Source organism: Hemitrygon akajei, chromosome 1, assembly GCF_048418815.1.
Source record: "Hemitrygon akajei chromosome 1, sHemAka1.3, whole genome shotgun sequence".
NCBI lineage: Eukaryota > Metazoa > Chordata > Chondrichthyes > Myliobatiformes > Dasyatidae > Hemitrygon > Hemitrygon akajei.
Genome location: NC_133124.1, coordinates 26,418,528 through 26,446,387, shown reverse-complemented (window position 1 = coordinate 26,446,387; position 27,860 = coordinate 26,418,528). Strand labels below are relative to the sequence as shown.

The window sequence follows — 27,860 nt, the reverse complement described above, 5'->3', positions numbered from 1 at the left end:
TTTCCAAATATTCCTTCAATCATAGGTCCAACCCTGGGAACATTACAAGCTGAGACATAGGTCAATAAGAAACATTGGTGAACACAATAGCCATTGCCTCAAACAGCGCTGTTGACAGACACAAGCACAAAGGCAGTGAATAGAGTCCCCCTCAGTTCTCACACACAGCGAAGAATGAGTCAGTGTATTGCTGCTTTGGTGCTCTGTTTGTACAGTGTATACAGCTTTTGTCTGCAGCCACTGTTCTCTACTGAATGAGGACTAAATAGTCTAGGAAGTGCACTCATAGAAAAGCCTTTTACTCCCACCTCCAGCCAGGACAACGTTCAGTGCGTGTGATAGGCCAGCAAAGAAGTCTAAAGTCATCTCCTGAAGTATAAAACCACATTTACTTACTTGAATTAGCAACATGCATTAATTTGAATCCTTCGGTTCAATTGGAGATTATAACCCTTTCTTTCCTCCTTATTCAAACGTTAGACAAGAATGTGCAGTATTCAAAAGTAGAATACAGTCCTTATTTTAAGAACGTTGACTTCAGGAAAATTTTTACAATGTAGTAAACAGCAAAGTCTCTAAAAGTAATTTTATACTAATTAATCAAACAATATTAAAAAGAAAGTAATAGTAAATGATGACAGGAAAAGTTCAGGATTGCCTGTGGAAAAACAAAATCCCACAAGCACTTTCACAGAAATGTTCAATTCTGTGACATGGGCCATCAGGGGAGCTGAGGCTAGATTGTCAGCAAACACTATAATGGTGATTAGCACCATTCACAGCAGACCCAGAGGAGAGGCACCGGAATCAAATACAACAGAACCAATCTCGGACAGCAAAATGGTGCGAAAAAGAGCCATCACTTAAGTGATTTTAACTGTTTAAAAAGATGTTTCAAAGCACTTGGTAGGGATGTACCAGGGAGAGAAGAGGAGTGAGGGGTGACTGGAGAAGACCAAGAACTAAAAGTGTCCAGATAGGGAATTCTGGAGCACAAGGCCTATGTGACTATGTGAAGAATAAATAAAATACTTTAGAAGCTGGTTAGAGCATCAGAGAACTTAGAGTGCAATTTCTGGGGTTAGAGATGATTTAAAGCTAGATGGTTTTTGGATCATAAAGAGATTGAGGAAAAAATTTAAACATCAGAAATTTTGGAGATGCAGGACATCCAAAGCAGCAACACACACAAAATGCTGGAGGAACTCAACAGGTCAGGCAGCATTAATGGAAATGAATGAACAGTCAAGGTTTTGGGCCGAGATCCTTCTTCTGAACTGGAAAGGAAGGTGGTGGGGGTGGGGAGGTGAGATGACAGAATAAAATATACCCAGTTAACACCTTGAACCTGTTATGACTTTTAACAAGTTCAAACTATGTACAGTTTTTAACTTCAGTAGTGACTGGCATAAGTTTTAGACTATGAACCTGAATCCTATGCTTACCAGCCAACATAGACTACTTCTTTCTCCCAACTCCATCAGTCCTCTTCATATATTCTTTAAACAATAAACCTTAACCTTCCATTCCAAAAAAGACGACGATACATGTGTGATTGTCTTTAAAGCTGAACATGAGAACTCCGAAGTTGAATTTTTGGGCAGCCAGGTGAGTGATGATGGATTAGAAGGATTTGGCATTTGTTATGATACAGACAAGAGAGTTTTGTTATCTAATATGGTGGAAACAATTGTAAAGAGCTTGAAAATATTTGAGTCTGGATTTTGCCTTTTTGATTTAAACATCCTAATTCTGAAATCTAGACAATTAATTCACACAATTGCTTATTTTTATAACATTTTTCACCTAGCTTATTTGCCACTTGGGAACTGAAATTTTTAACATTCAGCAGGTGTTTAAAATAGTTTTTCAATTTCATAATGTAATTTCTCTATTAAAGACCTCATAGTGGAAAGACATATGCAAATACAGAAAATCTTATTTAGGTTACAGGTCATGCTATTGTTCATCTGAAATTATATTCTTCCATTTCCAAGGAAGACAATGATACATGTGAAATTGTCTTTAAACCTGGACATGAAAACTTTGAAGTTGCTTTGGGGCAGCCAGGTGAGAGGATAATGCCTATAAAAATTACTGCTGTGGTTTGCACCTTCTAAAAATTAATTGCAGAAATTGCAGAGTTGTGAACATAGAGATTGATAGATAGGTTCTTGATTAGCCAGGGCATCAAAAGGTATGGAGAGAAGACAGGGGAGTGGGGATGACTGGAAGAATTGGATCAGCTCATGATTGAATGGCGGAGCAGACGCAATGGGCCAAATGGCCTATTTTTGCTCCTATATCTTATGGTCTTATGGTGAGCACAGTGCAGTCAATCACGCAAACCACAGAGCCATAGAAAAATACAGCACAGAAACTGCCCATCTAGTCGTGCCGAGCTATTCAAACTGCCTACTTCCATCGATCTGCACTGGGACCTTGGCCACCATATTCCTACCGTCCATGTAGCTATCTAAACTTCTCTTAAACGCTGAAATCGAACTCGTACGCACCACTTGCACTGGCAGCTCATTCCACATTCTCATGACCCTCTGAGTGAAAAAGTTTCCCCTCATGTTCATTGTTAACTATTCACCTTTCACCCATAACCCATGTCTTCTAGTTGTAGTCCCATACAACCTCAGTGGAAAAAGCCTATCTATACCCCTCATAATTTTGTATACCTCTATCAAATCTCCTCTCAATCTTCCAAGGAATGAAGTCCTAACCTATTCAATCTTTCCTTATAAATCAGGTCTTCCAGACCCGGCAACATCCTTGTAAATTTTGACTGTACTCTTTCAACCTTATTTACATCTTTCCTGTAGGTCGGTGACACACAATACTCCAAATTAGGTCTCAGCAACGTCTTACAAAAATAAATGAATAAACCAGCGCCCCCCACCCCCCTTGAATGACTCCATCTGCAGTCCCATTACATTAGGTAAGCAGCTAACATAATCAGGGACCTCTGCCGTCCTAGTCATTCTCTCTCCCCTTGGGCAGGTGATACAAAAGCTTAAACGCAAGATTCACCAGACTCATGGACAGATTTTATCACACTGTTATCAGACTCCTGTGCCTGTGTCTCATACACTACAAGACAAAATCTTGATCTCCCAATCTATCTTATCACAGCCCTTGCACTTTGCCTGCTGCAATGCATCTGCCCTGTAACTGTAACATTGTATTCTGTGTTAGTCTCCTCATTCAATCGCAATGGAATTACTTGTGGAAAGATCACTCTTAGATTGCGCACAAAATAAAACTGTATCTCAGTATTTGTGACAATAATAAACCAATGTAATACTACCCGCCATTAAGACTACTCCAACAGCTTCGCTACAACACAGTGGGTGTTCTATCAACCAGAAGATAGTTCAAGCAGTGGTTCACCACCATCCACCCAAAAGTTATTAGGGATGAGTAATAAATTATGGCTTACCAGCCACATCCACATCTTACAAAGTAATTTTAAAAAAAACACAGGGCACTGATCTCATTACTTGTGACTCCTAAAGTTATGAGGATTCATGGAAAAATTGCATAGAATTCTATTCCATGAGTAGTGCACACATTTTAAGATAAATATTTCTCCAACCAGGTTACAATCAGTTGAATAGAGGGATCTTGGTGTCCATGTCGACTGATCCCTCAAAGTCGCTGTTCAAGTTGTTAAGAATATGTATGGTGTGCTGGCCTTCGTTAGTTGGGGGATTGAGTTCAAGAGCTGCAAGGTAACATTGCAGCTCTATAAAATTCTGGTTAGATCACACTTGGAATATTGTGTTCAGTTCTGGTCGTCTCATTATAGGAAGGATGTGAGGAGATTTACCAAGACCCTGCCAGGATTAGAGAGCATGTTTTATGAGGAAAGGTTGAGAGAGCTAGGACTTTCCTCTTTGGAGTGAAGGAGGATGAGAGGTGACTTGATAGAGGTGTATGAGATGATGGGGCATAGATAGGGTGGACAGCCAGTGCTTTTTCCCCATGGCATAAGTAGCTAATACAAAAGAAAATAATTTTAAGGTGACTGGAGGAAAGTAGAGGGTGTATCAGAGGTAGTTCTTTTAAAATGATAGATGCATGGAACATGCTGCTGGAGTGGTGATGGAAGCAGATACATTAGGGGCATTAGAAAACCCTCCTAGATAGGTACATGGATGAAAGAAAAATGAGGAGCTATTTGACAGAGAAGCATTAGATTCATCTAAGAGTGAATTAACAGTGCAGCACAACATTATGGGCTGAGGCACCTGTAGTGTGCCATATAATTCTATGTTTTATTTTCTATGTTTTCCAGTTTATCATTTTCATATTGTAGTAAGCATACAAGAGATTAAGTAAATGTATCAGCTAAAATGAGCTTAATGATGCTTAGTTCTCTGCCTTGGCAAATCTGAAAGGAAAAAGAGTGGGCAGGGGTGTGTGCAGTAAGACAACAGGACCAGATTGATCTGGTCCAACACTCTCGATCTGGTCAGTGCATGGGTTATTCTGCAGTTCATTAAATAAATGTATTTCCTGCAGTTTCTTAAGTACTAACTTCAATATTCAAAGAAACATATTTTCTTAAGAGATGCATTTAAGTTTTTGCAAAAAAGAACTTCAAAGTAGGAGATTGGTCCCGACATCAAGTTTGAAGGACATCAGCTAGTTTGAAGCTGACACAAAGTAAAGATGATCACCAGAGGTAAAACTGCCAATGTTTATAGCAATGCTTTACACTGGTATGTATGAAACTCACCGTGGGAATGAAATGGCTGAAGTCTAAAGTCTGATTCTGCTGGAGACAGGGGAAGAATCAGTAGTACGTACAGGGAATTTGCAGTAGAGCTGAAGATTGGGCTTAAGGATAACTTGGAAGAAATTTGGTTCATTCAAGTCTGACAACCACTTTGACATTCTTGAGCCGATAGAGGGATTAAAGAAGAGACAGGCAACTTGATGTTGCCAGCATACACGCAGCATTATATTGAGACAATTTATACAGTATATAAAAACAGTCAAGAAGTCATAGCTTGATGCACCCTGTTATTGAACATAGAAAAGTTAAATGAATTGAAGATAGCACCAGTGGGAGGGACAATGAGAAAAGATGCTAGCGGCTGGCCTGCCTAGCCATATTGAGATCAAGTATGATGTGAACCAATACACCATAGTGATAATCTGCCTGGTTAGGACATTTGGCCAAAAATGGATTGGAGAAATTGAAATAAGGGATAGTACAAGATAAATCCTGTACATTTCTGAACAGTGTAATACTTCAGTGTAGTTTTTGTGATATTCCAGAGTACAACAAATAAAATTAACAAAGGAAAAACATGGTGATGGAACACCTTATATGACATTGGAAAGAGTGAGTTCAACTTCTCTACCTGCATGTCTTTTTGGGAAGACATACAGCATTAGCTGCTAAAATACATCCAAACAATACGGTTTAATATCATTGTAATTATTTTGTACAATAAACTCCATCCATATTAACAGAAGTTAAATAATGTCCGTTAAATACTAATACAATGTTATAGAATACAGAACTAAAACCAACCTTTAGGCCTATGATGTCCATGTCAACCATCAAGTACCTAACTATACTAATCTCATTTACCAGTACAATGTCTCATGCTAAATCTTGTCACACAAATTCCAAATCATAATTGCATCCTGATACTGCTGTTGGGCTATGCTGATGCACTGTTTTAATCATAGACTATTTTTATTCTTAATTTTCCAACTAAACAGAATGCAAATTGGAGAGCCAGAGATGCAGCTGCCTTTGTTTTATTTAATGTCCAATCTAAAGGCTGAAAGTTTGTCTCTAATTATTGGCGTCAGATCAACACGATGCTTGAGAGAACCAAGAACTGAGCAATTGTAGTCTATTTCTATGTAAAGAACATGAAAAAATTTCAACATGACGACTGCAGATGTGGAGCTATTCAATTTCAATTAAGAGAAAACATACGCCAACTTAAACTTTATTACCTTTTAGCTATATTTTCTCATCTTATACAAATAAAGGAAAATGTGCATTGATGTAGGCCTAAGTAGTGTCTTTCATCAACAATAAACATAACAACAAAGGGTGTTATGTTGGTGCCAGAATATGTGACAACCCTTGCAGGCCGCCCCAAATATACCCTGATTATATGTGGTTTTTATATGTGCATAGTGCTACAGCATTTTAGGTAGATTGAGGATACAGAAGGACTTAGATTAGCAGCATGGGCAAAGAAATGGCAGCTGGAATACAGTGTAGAGAAGTATATGGTCATGCACTTTGTTTAAAGAAATGAAAGGGCTGACTATTTCCTAAATGGAGAGAAAATACAAAATACTGAGATGCAAAGGGACTTGGGAGTCCTTGTGCAGGATTCCCTAAAGGTTAAATTGCAGGTTGACTCTGTGGTGAGGAAGGCAAGTGCAATGTTAGCTTTCATTTCAAGAGGACTAAGATATAAATGCAAGGATGTAATGCTGTGACTTTATAAAACACTGATGAGGCCTCACTGGAGTTTTTGACCCCTTATCTCAGAAAGGATTTGCTGAAATTGCACGGGGTTCAAATGCTTCCAGGATTGAATGGCTTGTAATAAGAAGAGTGTTTGATGGTTTTTGGCCCTATATTTGCAGGAATTCAGAAGAATAAGGGTACCTCATTGAAACCTAACGAATGGTGAAAGGCCTTGATAGAATGGACGTTTCATGTGGAAGGTAAGTGTAAGACCAGTGGACTTGGCCTCAGAATAGAGGAGCATCCTTTTAGAACCAGGATAAGGAGGAAGGTCTTGGACCAGAGAGTGGTGAACCTGTGGAATTCTTTGTCACAGGCAGCTCTGGAGGCCAAGTCTTTATGTATATATATGATAGAGGTTGATAGATGCTTGATTGGTCAGGGTATGAAGGGATACGGGGAGAAGGCAGGAGATTTGGGTTGAGGGGAAAATTGGATCAGCCATGATGAAACAGCAGAGCAGACTTGATGGGCCAAATGGCCGAATTCTGCCCCTATATCTTATGGTTTTATGGTCTATGGTTGTTAATACAAATGATGTGTTTCGATGTACATTTGGTATAATAGATAACTGAATCTGAATTTTAAAATATTTTTCTCTAATAAAAGATAAATTAGAATTTATAGTCACACACATAGTTGGCACTGAACTACTTACTCTCCATCTACTGCTGGTCTTCTGCATACACAGTGAAACTTGCCACCGAAGTCAATGTAAAGATCATCACCCACTACATGGAAGATATTACCAATGACGACTTTATCTTTGGCAGGGCCCATCTGCATCAGAGGGGAGTGCCTCAGTAATGAGGCAAATGACTTTACATTCTGTGTGGACACCTAAAAGGCATGAAAAAGACAGTTTTAAAAGCGTATTCATTTCAGATCATTCTACCCTAATGCAACCTGTTCATTCACATCAAACTTGACAACGCTTTATCTAATCAAGTAATTTTAACATTTTATTTTCAGAAAATTCAACATTTACATCTACGATCCAAATAGAGTACATAATTCTGGCTGTCAGCAATAAAACAACTCATTAGCATACAATAATACACTGTTACGTTTGCCACATGAATAATTACCGGGTACAGAAAAATTCTAAGTTTGTAACAGACAGAAATATCTAGTACCTGGAAGAATTATTGGTTTTCTTCAGGCCTGCAATGATGTATAAGGAAGAACAGAAGGTATCTGCAGATCACTGCATAATACCAATGACTATAAAACATTTAAGATGGAGAAGACATTTTATTTGTAATAGCAAAATGTGAAAAGTCTTCATGACAAAATCAGGTGTAAGGAATCAGGAGCATTTTCTCAACTAATTGTATACACAATGATGACAAATTAACTTGGAAAATATTACATTAAAAATTCTTGGCAAACTTCTAGTTTAGAGAGGCCATTGCTTTAGCATCAACTAATAGGCATCATTTAATATCTGCAACTTCTGCATAACTAAGTACACATTTCAATTGTCCTGAATTATTTGGGATTTATAGTATGAAGTGCACCTGGCAACAATGGAATTGAATTTAACTCTAGTCCTCTATGTTCAAGTACACTTTCAGACTCTGCACAAGTTCTTTATGGCATAGATAACCCATACTTGAGTTTCCATTTTTCTCTAATAAGAAGATTGTAGCACAGTTCATGTTGATTAGAAGCAATATCCAAGCCCTTTTTATATTAAAAAAAGATCAGACTTCACTACTCTGGGATTATTCTGAAAAAGGAGATGACCATTGTTCCCTCTAAGCTGTGTGGGCACGTAGCCACACAATAACTGAAACGTTCCCGTGCACGTAGCCTGAATTTCTGCACAGCAGGAATTTTCTTCTACATAATGTTTTACTAAAGTACCGTTCAGTTTTCAGGCTTCCAAAGATTTCCTACACAGAGTAATGGTTGGTCTGCGCAGCTGTAAAAAATATATAGAGGGAAAGTTGGATGGGATTGAATAAGGTAGAGGCACTCGTTTCAATGATGCTTTGTATGTAGCTAGGAATCAGGTTGGGAACTGAAATACCATCTCATCAGAACAAAATTAGTAAACTAAAAGTTTCTTAATTAATTCCCTATATTCTTCTATGAATCTACAATACTGGAAGTGGCATAGAAATGAAAAAAAGACAGGTGCTGAAATTCTAAATAGGGCTTTAACGAGAGTTCTGAGAGTCAACATTTTTATTATGTTTAAAAAACGTTAATATTTTCTAGCTTTTCCAATTGCTTTGAGAAAAACCTCACATAATGAGTCCTCAAATCTAAAAGCAGATTAATTATTGCAGACTCTGCTTCTTTTCCTTAAAACGTTATATATAGAATACAATCTTCCTTTATTGAAAAGAAAGACTTCAGAAGTTTAAAAAGGTGGCTCGAAATAAGCCAAAAAATGTATTAATTTTAGTAAGCGTGTTTCCATATGAAGTACATTCAATGCATCTGCTCCTTTTTGCCTCAACTTCTAGTTTTTCCCCATATTTTTACATTCTAGTTGAGGATGAGATTTAAATCTAGAGGTAATTTAAATGGTTTAGCATGGACTAGATGGGTTAAAGGGCCTGTTTCTGTGCTGTACTTCTCTATGACTAAAATATAAAAGCAAGGAAGTAATGCTGAGTCTTTATAAAGCATTGATTATACCAAAGCACTTGGAGAATTGTGAGCAGTTTTGGGCCCCTTATATAAGAAAGGCTGTGCTGGTATTAGAGATGGTCCAGAGGAGATTCACAAGAATAGCCCCAGGAATGGTCTGGTTAATGTATGAGGCTGTGGGCCTGGACTCAATGGAGTATAGAAGAATGAGGGTGAAATATCATTGAAACCTATGGAATATTGAAAGGCCTAGATAGAGTGGACATTGAAAGGATGTTTACTATGAAGTCTCAGAACAGCGGGACATCTCTTTAGAACAGAGATGAGGATGAATTTCTTCAGCCAGCGGGTGGTGAATCTGTGGAATTCATTGCCATAGACAGCAGTGGAGACTGACTCACTGGAAATATTTAAGGAAGAGGTTGATAAGTTCTTGCTTAGTAAGGGCTTCAAAGGTTGTGGGGAGAAGGCATGAGACTGGGGTTGAGAGGATTAATTTTTGGAACTTTAGCTCCACTGAAGTCAAGCATACTTTCCATTTTCTATGCTTTATTAAATTTGAAGATTTGACATATCTGAATGAAGAATATATTTTTATTACTTTATGGTAATGTGTTGCATTGCGACTTTTAAAATGTACCAAGCCACTACGCTCTGGGTTTGCTTGGTTATTTTATGTTCAAGTTATTTAGTAGCATGATGCACGATCAGATTCACCACAGAACCACTTCAAAGAAAACTGTTCAAAATAAACAGTGACTAAGAGCTGAAATGACAATCACTATGTGTTATGCTTTGTAAATTCCAAGGTACAAAAATTAATTGAAAGGAAAACAAGATTGTGAGTCTAACTTCACATCAGTGGTAGCATCATAACGTACGCCATTTACTTATTTTACATATAACCCATGATAATTTTACTTAAACAATGAATGGTTAATCAAAAGCATATTTACAATATTACTCAAATATTACTGAAATATTAAACACACAACACTCCTTCCTGCTTAGCTATAAACTCCAACTCAATATAGAATGCATCTCAACTTATACACCACACATACAGTATACTATATAGTACAATTACTATCTGGACATCTACAGCAAAGTGAATTTTAAATTGCCCCATTTGGTCTAAAGGTTAAATTGCTGTGTAGGATGTCTTGCTCTTGTGGAACAGTCTTTCCTGAGGGGATGTGGGGTGAGGTGAGGGACAGTCACTCTGCTAGGCAGGAGAGACTTGTGGCTTTGAAACAACCTCAGACTCTTGGGCCTTCACTATGTTTTTGTAGGAGTTGTCTCTGGAACTGCAGGAAGTTGTTCTGACAGCTCCGGACACCTTTCTTCTGGACGTGCTGGTATCCTGAATAGTGCATGGCAAGCTTCACTGGACAACATGGTTCATAATGTGCCAGTATGGTGCCTGAGGTCACTATTTCCTTTACCTTTTGGAAAGCCACTTCACACCGCTTTGTCCACTGCCATTTCTTCCCGATCTGTAGCAATGCGTTCAAAATGTAGAACACAGTAGCCAAGTTTGGCAGGAACCTGTTACAGTAATTGACAAAACCTAAAACACGCCATAATTGTGATACGTCCTTTGACCTTGGGACATCCACCACTGCTTAAATTTTCACAGCACACTTGTGTAATCCTTGTGCGTCAATGGTAAGACCACAATAAGTGATGGTTGCTTTAAAGAATTCACACTTGTTGAATTGTGCTCTGAACCCAGAATCTTCTAATCTTTTTAACACTGCCTTGAGTCTTTGGAGATATTCCTTGTCATCATTACTAGTAACAATGATGTCACCCTCTCACTCAATGTCAATAAAACCAAAGAACTGATTGTAGACTTCAGGAGAGGGAAAACAAAGGTCCATTTGCCAGTACTCATTGGAGGATCAGAGGTGGAGAGGGTCAGTAACTTTAAATTCATGGGTGTCACTATCTCAGAGGACCTGTTCTGGACCCGTCATATAAATATAATTGCAAAGAAAACACGACAGCACCTCTACTTCCTCAGGAATCTGTGGACATTCGGCATGTCATCAAAAACTTTGGCAAACTTTATTGATGTGTGGGGAAAGGGTGCTGACCGGCTGCATTGAGTGGAAAGTCCTACAAAAGGTAGTGGATTCAGCCCAGCACATCATGGGTAAAACCCTCCCAAACATTGAGCACATCTATATGAAACATTGACATAGAAAAGCAGCATCCATCATCAGAGATCCTCACCACCCAGGCCTTGCTCTTTTCTTGCTGCTTCCATCAGGTAGAAGGTACAGGAGCCTCAGGACTTACACCAGCAGGTTCAAGAACAGTTACCATCAGACAGACAGACAGACATACTTTATTGATCCCAAGGGAAATTGGGTTTCGTTACAGTCGCACCAAGAATAGTGTAGAAATATAGCAAAATAAAACCATAAATAATTACATAATAATAAGTAGATCATGCCAAGTGGAAATTAGTCCAGGACCAGCCTATTGGCTCAGGGTGTCTGACACTCCGAGGGAGGAGTTGTAAAGTTTGATGGCCACAGGCACTCTTGAGCAAAAGAGGACAACTACATTCTTTCTGCTTCTGGTGTTCCTACAACCGATGGTCTCACTTTAAGGATTCTTTATCTTATTATGTCATGCTTTTTCCTTTCATGTCATTTCATACTCATTAGTTATTGCTATTAATTTATATTTGCATTTGTGCAGTCTGTTGTTCATTGATTCTGTTCACAATTACTATTCTATAGATTTGCTAAGTATGCCTGCAGGAAAAAGAATCTCAGGGTTGTATGTGGTGGCATGTATATAGTGTAATAATGAATTTTACTTTGAACATTGATCGAGGTAACACTGAATGCCTGGGCAGACTTGCAGCACCTGGTCCATAGCTTTCTGCCAGAGTGTTAATGGCAGATGCTCCTCCAAAAAATAAGTGTATTATACTGATAAAGCCTTTTGTAAGTGTTTATGGTGAGAAGCACTTTGGACTCTTCTTCCATCTCTATCCATAGGTAGGCCTCAGCTAAGTCCACTTTGCTGAAGTGTTTTCCTCCAGAAAGGTTTGCAAAGATGTCCTCTATCCTGGGCAGAGGGTATTTACTTTCAGTACCGGATTGATGGTGACCTTAAAATCACCACAGATCCTGACAGACCCACTCTTCTCAGCTACTGAGCCCAGTGGCTTTGTCCGTGGGCTCCACTCAACCTTGGAACGAATTCTTTCAGCCTCCATGTGACCTAGCTCACTGGCTACTTTATCACGGATGGTATAAGGCATCAGACAGGCTTTGCAAAACCTGGGTGTGACACTTTCATTTAACACTATTTGACTCTTGATATGTTTGAATATTCCAGTGCCATCCTTGAACACTGCTGTGGCACCATCCCATATCTTTCTTAATTCACTTTCAGGTGACTCTCTTGCAGGGGATGTGGCATGCAAATGGTGGATGGATCTTCAATCAAGTTGTAGTTGTCTGTCCCTCCCGTTTTTTTCCCACATACAAGCACAGGAGTTATCTTTTCTCCAGTATAAGTTCTTAGTTGGATATCTGCAAGCTCCAGTTCAGTATCTTTGAAATGTCATTCAAACTCATTTTGTGGAATGATTGAAACAGCTGAACCCATTATTCCAATTCCACGTTAATTAGTTTGCAATTCACTTCTGCTATAAGCCAGTTTGCTTGTCTATTGTTATTTTTCATATTGTAAATCTCAAGGGTACTCAGTCCTGTACCACTCTCATTATCATCAGATTTTTCATGAACATCATGCAGATCGGTGCTCTTTTTGAAACTGCATTTGACTTTTTAGCTTTATCTCTTCTCGATCCAGTACATTTGTCTGCCCAACATACTCTTTGCATGTGTCCTACTTTCCATTTTCTGCAAGTTTCACTTTGAAACCTGCATTGGTCTAGTGTATGTGAGCTCCCGGCACAATGGTGTCACAATTAACGAGACAGGTTTTTGTTTAGACATTGCAATTTCATTCCTACTCACTTTCATTCCTGACTATGACTCCATTAAATCTCTGTCTGCTGTTTCCATTGATGCAGCTACTTCAACTGTTCTTCTAAATGTGAGTTGTGCTTCAGTTAGGAGCATTTTTGAATGCTTTCTTGTAAGATTCCACAAAGTGCATCATTAAGCCTGTTACTGAACTGTAATGGTCAGACAATGGTCAATTTCTTCAATTCACTCCTGTTCCTTTTGATTCTGCTTATGAAACCTAAAGCATTCTGCACTTAAAATGCTCTTGTATAACTTTCACAATATCAGCAAAACTCATTTCAGCTGGTTTGGTAGGAGCAGTTGTCTTCTAAGCAAACTGTAGGCCTTTAAATCTAATACACTCAGCAAAATTATTGGCTATTCCATTTAATTTAAAACACTGCTCAATTTGCTCAGTGTACACAATCCAGTTATCTCTTGTACAATCAAACATGTCAATCATTCTGAATTAGCCAGCCATTTTTACTCTCTTTTTAATGGTTATTTTCACCCAATATTCACTGTTTATAAACTCATGAACTCTTCTGTTTTCTGCCTTTATTTTTAACTCAATCGTCTCGGCCTACTTTTCTGAAGAAATGAGCTACACAGCTTTTTTTTTGCCCGACCGCTTCACTGCATTTTTTAAAACTCAAACGGTCATCTCAGGTTCATTTTAAAGGAATTACACTGCCACTGTTATATTTTGTAAACTCCAAAACTAATCAAAATACAAATACGGGAGAGCCAGGGATAACTTGTGTACTTCGTTTTTACTTTATGCAAGGCACGCAGGTATCACGTAGTAGCTTGATGATGTACATCACAAGTACTTTTGCATAGTTTATTTATTTATTTATTTATTGGCATACAGCATGGAGCAGGTCTTTCCGGCCCTTCAAACTGCAGTCCCGCGATTTAATCCTGGCCTAATCACAGGACAATTTACAATGACCAATTAACGTACCAACCAGTTCATCTTTGGAATGTAGAAGGAAACTAGAGCACTCAGAGCAAACCCACGTGGTAATGGGAAGAACTTACAAACGCCCTACAGGCAGGGACGGGAATTGAACTCAGGTTGCTGATACCATTAAGCGTTGAGGTAACCACTAAGCTACCTTGCTGCCCATAATGAATTATTTAAACAAAACAAAAGAATGCTTAATCAGCAACATATTTACAATATTACTCAAATATGACCAAAATATTAAATACATAACACCACCCTCAACACTAGTATGTCTCCAGGCTCCTCAAATGCAATACAGAGATTGTTCTAATTTCCCGTAGGTAGTTTCTTTATTGCTGAACAATTCTGAATGTCAGTGTCAAATATGATGCTTGGACCATGGTGTTACATGAAACAACACAAAACTACACTAGACTAAGTGAGACACTAGACTACGTAAAACAACACAAAAACTACACTAGACTACAGACAGACAGACATATTTTATTGATCCCGAGGGAAATTGGGTTTCTTAACAGCTGCACCAACCAAGAATAGTGAAAAAATATAGCAATATAAAACCATAAATAATTAAATAACAAGTTTATCATGCCAAGTGGAAATAAGTCCAGGACCAGCCTATTAGCACAGGGTGTCTGACACTCCAAGGGAGGAATTGTAAAGTTTGATGGCCACAGGTAGGAATGACTTCCTATGACGCTCAGTGTTACATCTCAGTGGAATGAGTCTCTGGCTGAATGTACTCCTGTGCCTAACCAGTACATTATGGAGTGGATGGGAGTCATTGTCCAAGATGGCATGCAACTTGGACAGCATCCTCTTTTCAGACACCACCGTCAGAGAGTCCAGTTCCACCCCACAACATCACTGGCCTTACGAATGAGTTTGTTGATTCTGTTGGTGTCTGCTACCCTCAGCCTGCTGCCCCAGCACACAACAGCAAACATGATAGCACTAGCCACCACAGCCTCGTAGAACATCCTCAGCATCGTCTGGCAGATGTTAAAGGACCTCAGTCTTCTCAGGAAATAGAGACGGCTCTGACCCTTCTTGTAGACAGCCTCAGTGTTCTTTGACCAGTCCAGTTTATTGTCCATTTGTATCCCCAGGTATTTGTACTCCTCTACCATGTCCACACTGGCCCCTTGGATGGAAACAGGGGTCACCGGTGCCTTAGCCCTCCTCAGGTCCACCACTAGCTCCTTAGTCTTTTTCACATTAAGCTGCAGATGATTCTGCTTGCATCATGTGACAAAGTTTCCCACCGTCGCCCTGTACTCAGCCTCATCTCCCTTGCTGATGCATCCAACTGTGGCAGAGTCATCAGAGAACTTCTGAAAATGGCAAGACTCTGTGTTGTAGTTGAAGTCCGAGGTGTAGATGGTAAAGAGAAAGGGAGACAGGACAGTCCCCTGTGGAGCCCCAGTGCTGCTGACCACTCTGTCTGACACACAGTGTTGCAAGTGCACGTACTGTGGTCTGCCAGTCAGGTAATCAATAATCCATGGCACCAGGAAATCATCCACCTGCATCACTGGACTACATAAAGTGCACAAAACAGTGCAGGGCAGTACAATAATTAATTAATAACTAATATTTAATAAACAAGACAATAGGCACAGTACAGGACAAATTTCAATATACAGTAATAATAAATGATGTAGATGCCAGTCTAGACTCTGGGTATTGAGGAGTCTGATGGCTTGGGGGAAGAAACTGTTGCACAGTCTGGTCGTGACAGCCCAAATGCTTCAGTACTTTTTGCCAGATGGCAGGAGGGAGAAGAGTTTGTATGAGGGGTGCGTGGGATCCTTCATAATGCTGTTTGTTTTGCAGGTGCAGCGTGTAGTGTAAGTGTCTGTAATAGCGGGAAGAGAGACCCTGATGATCTTCTCAGCTGACCTCACTATCCGCTGCAGAGTCTTGCGATCCAAGACAGTGCAATTCCTGAACCAGGCAGTGATGCAGCTGCTCAGGATGCTCTTGATACATCCTCTGTAGAATGTGGCGAGGATGGGGGGTGGGAGATGGACTTTCCTCAGCCTTCGCAGAAAGTAGAGACGCTGCTGGGCTTTCTTTGCTATGGAACTGGTATTGAGGGACCAAGTGAGATTCTCTGCCAGGTGAACACCAAGAAATTTGGTGCTCTTAATGATCTCAATGGAGGAGCTGTCAATGTTCAGCGGAGAGTGGTCACTCCATGCCCTCCTGAACTCAACAACCATCTCCTTGGTTTTGTTCACATTCAGAGACAGGTTGTTGGCTCTGCACCAGTCTGTTAGCCTCTGCACCTCCTCTCTGTATGCTGACTCATCGTTCTTGCTGATGATACCCACCACGGTTGTGTCCTCGGCGAACTTGACGATGTGGTTTGAGCTGTGTGTTGCTGCACAGTCATGGGTCAGCAGAGTGAACAGCAGTGGACTGAGCACACATGGTTGCCAGAGAGTTTCAAAGATATTGTTTCTAGTATCTACACTGTTTGGAAATACTGTGCCTGAATCACACTGGTTCTCAAGCCTCGGAATGGTTTCTATGATGCGTGTACCCTCTTTAGGAAAGAGTCCTTTGCAATGGACAAAAGATTGTCCTGAAAGAGCTTATGCCTAAATGTTTAAAATGTTATTTTAATAAGCAATCGACTTCTGAAAGTAAACTCATGAAGTTGACGTAGTACCTAAATCGATGACAGTTTCTTCGTAATAAGAAGGAAAGTTGTGTATTTGTATTTCTTTATTGAAAGATTTATTTGTTCATAATTAAAACTTGCCTTTGTTGGGTCTCAGAACCTCTCTCTGTAACTGGATCCTGGACTTCTTTACAGAAAGATCACAGGCAGCACATGTTGGCAGGAACATGTCTAGCTCCATCACACTGAGCACTGAAGCCCCCATCCCCCCAAGGCTGTGTGCTCAGCCCACTGCTAATGCATGACTGTACTGCTAGATCCAGTTCAAAGTAAATCAAGTTTGCTGAGGATACAACAGTAGCTGGCCTCATCAACAATGATGACGAGATGGCATACAGAAAGGAGGTAGAGTGGCTTGTCGAATGATGTGAGCACAACAACTTGAGACTCAAGGCAGCTGTGATCAAAGAGATGATTGTGGACTTTAGGAAGGCAGAGGTGAACACCTCTCACTGCACATAAAACGGTTCCTCTGTGGAGAGTATTAGGAAAATCAAGTTTCTGGGAGTGCACATAATTGACCATGTCATCTGGTCTATCACCACCACCTCTTTAGTCAAGAAAGCAGTGTAGCATCTCAGGATATTAGGCTGAGCAAGGCTCCCCCTGCACACCCTCAGTCTAACTCATTTTTACAGAAGCACCATTGAAAATGTCCTGACCAGCTGCATCATTGTCTGGAACGGGAATTACAAGGCCCTACAAAGGACTGCAAGGTCTGAAAAGAGGATCATTGGGTCACTAATCCAATCATCCGAGATATTTATCAGGAGTGGTGTGTACGCAGGCCCCTTAGCATTGCCAAGGTCCATCCCACAGTGTCTTTGACTTCCCCCCAATCCCACCTTCAGGCAGAAGGTACCTTAGCATTAGCTCAGGGGCTGTTAGGATGGGAAACAGCTTCCTCCCTCAGGCTGTGAGACTCCTCAACTCTCTGCCACCACCCAGGTCTCATCATTATGAAGCACCAGTAGTGTTATACTTTTTAAATTTGTGACATAAATGCAACTTATGCTAAATGTCAATCTTCTGGAATACGTTTTATTATTTATAAAATTATTTGTGATTGTGTGTTAGTTATATGCACCTTGGTCTGGAGGAATGTTGTTTTATTTGGCTGTATACATGTATAAGGTTGAATGACAATAAACTTGAATTTGATATATATGGCACAAACGTTGGCACAGCCTCAGGATAGAAGGATGTACTTTTAGAACAGAGATGACGAGGAACTTCTTTAGCCAGATGGTGGTGAACCTAAGGAATTCATTGCCTCAGACATCTGTAAAGTCCAAGTCATTGGGTATACATAAAATGGAGGTTGATAGGTTCTTAGTAAGGAAGGTTATGGGGCAAAGGCAAGAGAATGGGGGCAAGAGGGATAATAAATCAGCCATGATGGAATGCCTTATTTCTGCTTATGATCTTAGCAAAAAAAGTCTACTAATGAGGCTCTAAGATGAGGTACAATTAATATAGGAATTATTGGTTAATACACCCATGATAGTGCCTAATGATTAATGTAACCACAATGCAAAAGACACACATGCTTTCAGAAAAGTACTGGGTTCATTGGACAAACTGGACTATTATTAGGAAAACAAGAATGCTTAAGGATTTGACTTAGAACACTGATGGCAAAAGGTTACAAGTTAGTTTGAATGGGAAACAGAGTCAAAAACATTTCACATGACACTTTTAGATAACTTGCTGTATTTATCAAATATGATAGTTTTAAATACAAAACATTCCCCAAGTTGTAAGATAAACAAGTACTGGCATCACTATTACTGCATTATACAGAACGATACTTGCATCACCAACTTCAATCCATGTGCCAAGTTACTGCATGAAGTTTTATTGCTGCTTGAAATAACTTTGTTCTGCGTAATCAACGCCAGGATCACCAGACTCAAAAACAGCTACTTCCCACAAACCGTTAGACTGGTCAACAAAATCACCCATGAGCCGACCCCGCTGCTGCATATACATCAGCCACTCCTCTCCACAGCCTCTTCATCCCAAGCACTCCTCTCCACAGCGCTCTTCATCCCAAGCACCACCGATTTACGTTTACGCTCATCCCATTCCCACACTGAGACAGTCACTGTGTTTTCATATGCCCTCCTGCAAACTGGAAGCATTCCTCTTGCCAAGAATCACATTGTCACTTAATTATTTCCAGTCAGGGACATAATGCATCAATACTCCTACACCTAGCGTCACTTTATGTACTTATAAGATAATCTTACATATATGGCACACTCAAACATTTACTTGCATGCTGTGCTTTACAGGATTGCTTTTATATTTTTATTTATTGCATTTTTATGCTGCATGGGATCTGCAGTAACAACCATTTTGTTCTCCTTGACATTCATTTACTGAAGAGTGACAATAAACAATAAATATAAGCTTTTTCATATATAGTCCCGGCATTAACTGCAATTACTAAATGTTACCAAAGGTTTTTAACTCGTGAGAAGAGTTATTTCATTATGGCTTCTGTCTTCTCTCGTATTCCCACGTTGACAGCTTGAATCACTCGAGGTCAAGTTTCACATCAGGAAATGAGGGGTATAAAGTACTGACACTTGACGGCAAACTCTACCCTTTTCATCATTGCTCAGATATCACCTGGCCCCAATGAATACACTTAAGAGCATGAAATAATAATTTAGATCTCAAATACAAAGTTGTAATATTAAATAAAAGCCAAAATAAATTGCAGGTGCTTTAGAAATAATAGTTCCCTGCATGAACCACCGGGCTCAAGGACAGCTTCTATCCTGCTGTAATCAGACTCTTTAACAGACCGCATGTATGATAAGGTAGACTCTCGACCTCACAATCTACCTCGTTATGATCTTGCACTTTATTGATTCCCTGCAGTGCACTTTCTCTATAGCATTTACACATTCTACCTCAATGCACTGCACGGAAAGTATACCAGACAAGCTTTTCACTGTATCTTGGTACATATGACATTAATAAAACAATACCATGTTCTGCTGTAATACTAGAAATGGATTCTGCATTCCCAAGTGACACCACTGTAGAGCAGCAGTTAGCACAGCGGTATTACAGCTGGGGCGTCAGTGCGGTATGCATAGGTTTTCTTTGGGTTCTCTGGTTTCCTCCCACAGTCCAGACCCGGGTCAGTAGGTTAATTGGTCATTGTAAATTGACCCATGATTAAGCTAGTGTTGTCAGGGGTTGCTGGACGGCGGCAATCAAAAGGCCAGATGGGCCCATTCTACTCTGCATCTCTAAATAAATATCTGTACTCTAAGAAACAGTATTGCACTGTGGGTCAGTTTAGCAATATTAATCCTTTCGCAATAATCTACTAAAAATCTCATTTAACCGAAGTAATGCTGATGCTTGAAATCTTAAATCTAAACAGAAAATACAGGAAATACTCAGTTGGTCAGATATCATTTGCTCAATTACCAGCTTCTCTCAGTGACATATGTACCAAGATACAGTGAAAAGCTCAGCTGGTGTACAGTTCGGACAGTGCATTGAGGTAGAATGTGTAAAAGCTCCATTCAATGTCACTTAAAATCCAAACTGTTGTGAGACACTTTCCTTGTTTTCCTTGAAACACAGACCTATTTGTTTCCATTTCCAGGTTGCGTCAGCTCTGATGAAAGGGCATCGTGAACTATGTTCCTCTCTTCACAGATACTGCTCAGCCCACAGAGTATTTACAGCATTTTCTGTTTTCAATATAATGGCGCTGTTTGGGGTTTGTACTCTGCAGCTCGTGTTATTTGTGTTTCACTCTTTTTTTTATTGCTATTTTAGGCAATTTCCATTGGGCGGGCTGGCTCTGTGGCCTGCAGTTAATGAATGACACAGTGCTAAATTGAACTGAACTGAACATTCCTACACTGTTTCAAGGACTCTGTGGTTTGACGTTTAATGTTTTTTGGGGCGTCACAGTAGCGAAGTGGTTAGCACAACACTTTACAGTGCCAGCGACCTGGGTTCAATTCCCATCTGTACAGAGTTTGCAGGTTCTCCCTGTGGGAGGTGTGGATTTCCTACAGGTGTTCCAGTTTCCCCCTGCCAGTTGGCAGGTTAATTGGTCATTGCAAATTGTCCCGTGATTAGGCTAGGTTTCAATCAGGTTTGCCGGGCAGCACAGCTTGAAGGGCTGGAAGGGTCTGTGTCACGCTGTATCTCAACAAAATAGAAATATTCTGTGTCTTATTTGCTCGCTTTCTGCTGTTTGTACAATTTGCTCTGTCGCACACTGGGTGTTTGATGTTTTCTGTGAGTGGGTTCCATGGTGTTTGTATTGCAGCTGTCTGCAGGAAGACAAATCTCAGGGTTGTATTCTGCATACATACTTTGATAATGAATATACAGTCGACCCTCCTTACCCGCGGATTCAACCAACCGCGGATCGGGAAAACCCGGAAGTTCACTCTCCAGCACTCATTGTTTGAGCATGTACAGACTATTTTTTCTTTTCATTATTCCCTAAACAATACAGTATAACAACTATTTACATAGCATTTACATTGTATTAGGTATTATAAGTAATCTAGAAATGACTTAAAAGTACAGGCAGTCCCCGGGTTATGAATGAGTTCCATTCCTGAGTCTGTCTTTAAGTCGGATTTGAAGTCGGAACAGGTACATCCGGTATTATTTAGCGTCAGTTAGTCAAATATTTTTCTTAGCATATAGTACATATTTTACCTTTCTATGCATATAAAACACTTAAGAAACATACGTATTTCAATAATTAAACCACTGCATTGCTTAGTAATAACTGTAGCTTTCATCGGAGCAGGGCCTTTCACATGCTCCATTAAAATTGTTCCGATCGTTGACCGACTGTAACCTAATGCTTTTCCAATGACCGATGGAATTTCACCTCTTTCCGATCGCTTTATTACTTCCACCTTATTTTCAATTGTGATCGTGATTATTTTCGTGAACAGAAACGCCACGGATTCAGAGCTGCACGCCAGGTCCTAAAGTCATGTTAAGACATGTTAAATAAAGTCCGGAGTTCCGCTGGGTCCTAAAGACCACCGCACTGAGACAGGTTAAATAAGGGTCTTGAGCATCTTGGAACCGATCCCCCACGGATAAGGAGGGTCGACTATACTTTGAATTGTAGGTTTTGTTTTGATGAAGAACCTGCAGTGTCTACAGATCTAGCAATTACACATGCAACGCACAAACTACCAATTGCACTAAGCCAGTGATTTCACATGGAAAGCTTCATTGAACATGCAATCAGCTTGAAAACATGTCTGGCATTCAGCTCAGTAATCTGTCAATATTTCACTTATTGTGTTTCTTGTCTGATCTTTACTATCTCCAAATGTTGATATGCAAATAAACGGTATCAGATTAGAGCCACCGTTTTCCTTCAACAGAATGGGTATAACTCATTTTGAGGAAGATTAAAAACATTACTACAGCTTGCATTTCAGGACCCAAAAATGTTCCAGAACAATTTATTGTCATTTAGGCACTTTATTTATTGCTTTTATGCACAAAATGCAGCTTCCAACTTGTGCATAGGAAGTCACAAAAACCCTGAAAATAGCTAGATAGTACTCAATAACTACGATATGGTATAAATACTTGTTACAATGTCAAAGAGGCCACTTGTTCAAATAACAATATGGGATCATGCACATTGATGGTATCTCTGAAAACCTGACACACCTAAATAATGCAAGGACTGGAGGACAGCTTAGGTCCCAAGACTGAAACAAATCCACAATTTCTGATTCTGATTGGGAAGCTACTTACTCCTGGCTGCCATTAAATAATTCTTCAAAATATGCTAAAGATAAATTAAAATGAACAAAAATTATGCTGCAGGCAATAAATAACCCTGAAAATAGAAATTCCAACCTTGACCAATAGGCAAACTTGTCGGTATGAAGAATGGCTAACGATGCACTTCAGAAGTAGAAGAGATACATGCAAGATTAGATTCGCAACCTGGACAATAATTTGGCAGAGTTAATCTTTCAGCTCTTCTAGAACTCGTATGACTCTTATTTCATGGAGTGAAAGTCAGGGAAGAGTCATAAAGGGCAAATGTTTGATAAAAGGTAGAATGTTCACCATACAGAGAAGAGAAAAATCTAACTCAACACTCCTATTTAAAAGCAGAGTGCAGAATAAATCAATCTTACACATTGAAATTCATTATTTATTACACCATAAGGCATAGGAGCAGAATTAGGCTATTAGGCCCATCGAGTCTCCGTCACCATTTCATTATGGCTGATTTATTATCTCTTTCAAACCCCTTCTCCTGTCTTCTCCCTGTAACCTGGGACACACTGACTAATCAAGAACCTATCAACCTCCGCTTTAAATATATCCAATGACTTGACCAACACAGCTGTCTGTAGCAATGAATTCTACACACTCACTACTGTCTAAACGCGAAAGAAATCGCCTCCTCATCTCTGTTCTAAATTTGACGTCCTTCTCTTCTGAGGATGTGCCTCTGGTCCTGGACTCCCCCACTATGGGAAACATCCTACACACATCCATGGTATCTAGGTCTTTCAATGTTCGATAGATCTCATTGAAATTTCCCCCTTATTCTCCTAAACTCCATCAAGTCCAGGCCCAGCGCCACCAAACACTCTTCATACATTAACTCTTTCATTCCCAGAATCATTCTTGTGGATCTCCTCTGGACTCTTTCCAAAACCAACGTATCTTTACTTAGACAGCTGCTCACAATACCTCAAGTGCAGTCTGACCTCAGTGTTGCCTCTTTGCTTTTATATTCTGGTCCTCTCAAAATGAATGCTAACATTGCAAATGCCTTCCTTACCACCGACTCAACCTGCAAGTTAACCTGCATGAGAATTCCTAAGTCGCTTTATATCTCTAATTTTTGTATCTACATCTTTTAGAAAATCGTCTATTTCTTTATTCCATCTACCAAAGTACATGACCATGCACTTCCCTACATTCTATTCCAATGTGCCACTTCTTTGCCTATTCTCCTAATCTGAGCCCTTCTGCAAAGTCCTGATTCCTCAACGCTACCTGCCCCTCCAGCTATACTCATATTGCCTGCAAATGTGGCCACAAAGCCATCAATTCTATCAAACAATTACAAACCAGAGAAAATCTGCAGATGCTGGAAATCCAAGCAACACACACAAAATGCTGGAGGAACTCTGCAGGCCAGGCAGCATCTATGGAAAGAAAGTACAGTCAATGTTTTGACCCGAGACCCTTCAGCAGGACTAACATATGACGTGAAAAGAAGCAGTCCAACACCCAACCCTGTGGAACACCACTAGTCACAGACAGCCAACCAGAAAAGGCTCCTTTCATTCCCACTTTTTGCCTCCTGCCATTCAGCCAATCTTCCACCCATGACAGGGGTCTTTCCTGTTATACAATGGATTCTTATCTTGTTAAGTAGTCTCGTGTTCAGCACCTTGTTCAAGGTCATTTGAATCGAAGGTCATACCACTCTTATTTGGTTATAGCAAAGAAGGAAAATAGAATAAAAACATTTTCTTGCTCCGTCATCAAAATGTAAAACTTTTATTACAGGTACTTTGGTTGGGTTGAGTTATTCTCTGATCTTGGCAATATACTTGCAAACATTTCATCACCATGCGAGGAGACACTGTCAGTGCGCTGTTGATTGTAGTGTGCCCACCAAATGCTTGGTCTTTATATAATTTTCAATCAGCTGATTGCAACATCATTTTGGAAACTTAATTATGATGTGGGAAGGAAATCTTGTTGCTGAAAAGTATTTTTGACAATTCTAAAATTGCAGCCATCAGAATTAAGACCAGCTTGTTTCTAATTTCCTACCCAATGTTGCAATATTTCTTTTCACATGAGTATTTAAAATATATGAAAATGAATTTTTCCTCCTCATAAACCATCACTGATATATGTCATGGAACTTATTATTCTGCGGCAATAAATTTCAATGCATATACAATACATTCCATGTTTCTTTAATTTTCAGAGATAAATCAAGCAATAAAAAAGTCTTTGTTCTAAAATGCTAGCCCCAAGTAACAGTATACGTACTCTCACAGTGAGAATAATTCTTGCACTGATCTTCATCTACTCTATCATCAGTAAACAACAGAGCACAAAGAGTTTTTCTGGTTCACAGTTGAGGGAAATATAACACTGCAAATAAAACACCTTACAAAAAGATTTACCAGTAAATCCCTGCTTATCCACCTTCCAAATCCTGTTGATTTTTTGCTCTATTTTTCTATTTGACCCATTTTTCAGTGATAGTTCCCGCAGTTGACAATCTTGATTCATAAACAGAATATTCGGTCTATTAAGATCCAATATTATTTTTCTTATGACATTGGGTGGGTAATGACTACGACATTGCCAATGTCTATTCAGCCTAAGACTATTATGAGAGTTCATTACCAAAAATACTAATGCTAAGAAAAACAAATCTATACTGCTGAACTTTTTGAATGCTCGTAAATTGGAGTAACTTATCTACTGAAGGCCCTATGATTTGTTAACTACCTCCGAGGGAGGATAAGTAGTGGGGAGAAAACAGAAAAATAATCTGTTTTGGTGCGAAGAAACAGCATATCCTAATGCAAGTCACTAGACCATGCAAATCCTTTGTAAGATAGCATAATTAGCTCTGCCGGAGACTGTAAAGTCACATTAAAAACAATGTTCTAAAAATAGGACAACAAGGTTGTAAAGACACCCCCTGCTGTCCTGACTGTGTCTTTACAATTGTTTCCTCTACTTAAAATGCATGCCAATTTGTGGAAAGGTGCCACCATGTGGAGAAGTTTAGAAACAACTAATTAATATGAGAAGGGAAAGCACTTGTTGCCGAAGGCTAAGCACAATCAACATACTATTTAATTGTGTTTAGAATGATTCAGTGCATTAAACTACATCATTGTAATAGTTACTTTTCACTCTGACAAAAAAAGTTGAATTTCCCCATGGGGATGAATAAAGTATCTATCTATCTATCAATCCAAACTCAAAATCAGTCTTATTTTATGCAAAGCAATTTCAGATAGATAACATTGATAAACTTCCCTTTGACGTTCAAAATCTGCCCTAAATAATTGGCCCAATGTTCAGAGTCAGGATGCAAAGTACTTGAAGCAATACTTAAGCAGCATGAGCCGTCACTTCTTCCCAGATAGGATTTAGCCTTCCTGTGGAAGGGCTATGCATTTTTCCTCAATCAATGAACAATATGTCCTCTACATATGGGGTCCAAACATAGGGAAATAAAACTGAACTGACATTCCTTTCAAACAATAAGCTAGTGCTGCAAAATTTGTTCCATAATATCAATGCGCTGGCTTACACAACAGATATTAACATTACCTCAGCACCTCTCCTTCCATCAAAGGGATGACTCTATCATCTCAAATCATTAAAAGTAAAATGGTATCGCAGATTAAATCTCATTCTCTGTTGTCAAGGATCTTAAAATGTATTTTAAGTCGATTTTATGGCACCAAATGTAATAAAAATAGATTTGCACTTGACTTGCGGATGAGATTCAATATATTACTGTGACTACTCACTGAAAGCAATTTTATGTTTTATTTTCAAACACGCTTTTTTGGCATGTGGGAAAGTGTCCTTGGATATGCTTCACATTGAACCTTGGCGTAATCATATTATCTACCGATCTGAATATGAAATGTTTTCGGTTGATAAAGGAAGAAGATTTTAGTTTGCTAAATCGATAAACATTAAGACCGTAAGATAGGTATAGGAGCAGAATTAGGCCATTTGGCCCATTGTGTCTGCTCCACCATTTCATCATGGCTGATCCATTTTCCCCCCTCAGACCCAATCTCCTGCCTTCTGCCCATATCCCTTCATGCCCTGACTAATCAAAGATCTCCCAACATCTGCCTGAAATATACCCGATGACTTGGCCTCCACAGCTGCCTGTGGTATCAAATTCCACAGATTCACCACCATCTGGCTAATTCTTGCATTGGCCTGCTTTGGCTGTAATTTGAGAATTAATCCAATTTTGTCACTCCACTTTAGAAAGGATGTGAAGCCCCTTGAGACTTGGTGCAAAAAGGATTTAGACCAGCCTTTCTCAACCTTTTTTGCCTTGGAGGAACCCTTGAAATAATTTCCAGATCTTAGGGAACCCCTGCATAAAAATATTATATCTACAGCTCACAGTACGTTAGCATGATCAGTAAGTTTTAGATATAATAATGCAAAAATAATTGTCAATGCTCTTTTGAGTAGAGAATGAATTTTTAGCTTACCTTTCTTGAAATTAATCTCTTTCTTTCTCTTTCATAAATTGTAAAAACTCACAAGGCAAACATAAAAAAGTTTCTTAATTCTGAGTCAAACTTAAGATAAGCACAAAGAGATTTCACCTTCAACTGAAATGAGACGATTTCTATCTTTCTTCCAGACGCTTGTTAAACAGAAAACACTTGCTCACACATGTAAGAAGTTGAAAACTGCAGCAAGGTGTTCATTACTTTCCAATGAATGGAAGGATGCTCTTCCTTCACAGAAATTCGGAACTTGTTCAGGGGCAGGTCAGTAAATCCTCTTTTCTCAAAGAGTCACGTTCTCAGGCTGAGCAGAAGATTCACAGAAAGGCTCCCTCACCCAGACATACACTTGTGTTGAAAGGGAAGAAAAACACTGTACAATATTGTTCTGCAGTTCTTCCAGGTGGTTTTCAATAAGACTCGAGACTTTCTGATATCCTTCCTCACTCTCAAACCCAAGCAGAAGTGGAAACAGATCAAGATTTCCTTTTGCAAAATGATTTTTCCAAAGATTCCTTTTAAATCCAAGAATCTTGTCACTTGAAGTCTAAACATTTTTCCAGGGCCTTGCAGAGACTTGTTCCAACTGGTTCATATGATAGTTAGTGTCTGCTAAGTAGGCTAGTTTCTGCAGCCATTCATCATCTTCAAAGCACTTTGCAAAATCTGACCTACTATTTTTTTTAAAGTGCTCCTGCAATTCATCTTTCAGTTCAAACACCCTGTTGAGAACTCTTCCCCTGCTAAGCTACCAGATTCCTGTTTGTAGCAG

At 39.4% G+C, this 27,860-nt stretch overlaps 1 protein-coding gene across 2 annotated transcripts in view; it reads right to left on the bottom strand.

Moving 5' to 3' along the window:
• tpd52 (tumor protein D52) overlaps positions 1–27,860 on the bottom strand; it is a 219,206-nt gene that overhangs the window by 74,878 nt on the left and 116,468 nt on the right. For both annotated transcript variants that reach the window (XM_073039942.1, XM_073039924.1), the window contains one exon: positions 7,179–7,360. In XM_073039942.1, coding sequence (XP_072896043.1) covers positions 7,179–7,360 — 182 coding nt within the window. The remainder of the gene's footprint in view (positions 1–7,178; positions 7,361–27,860) is intronic.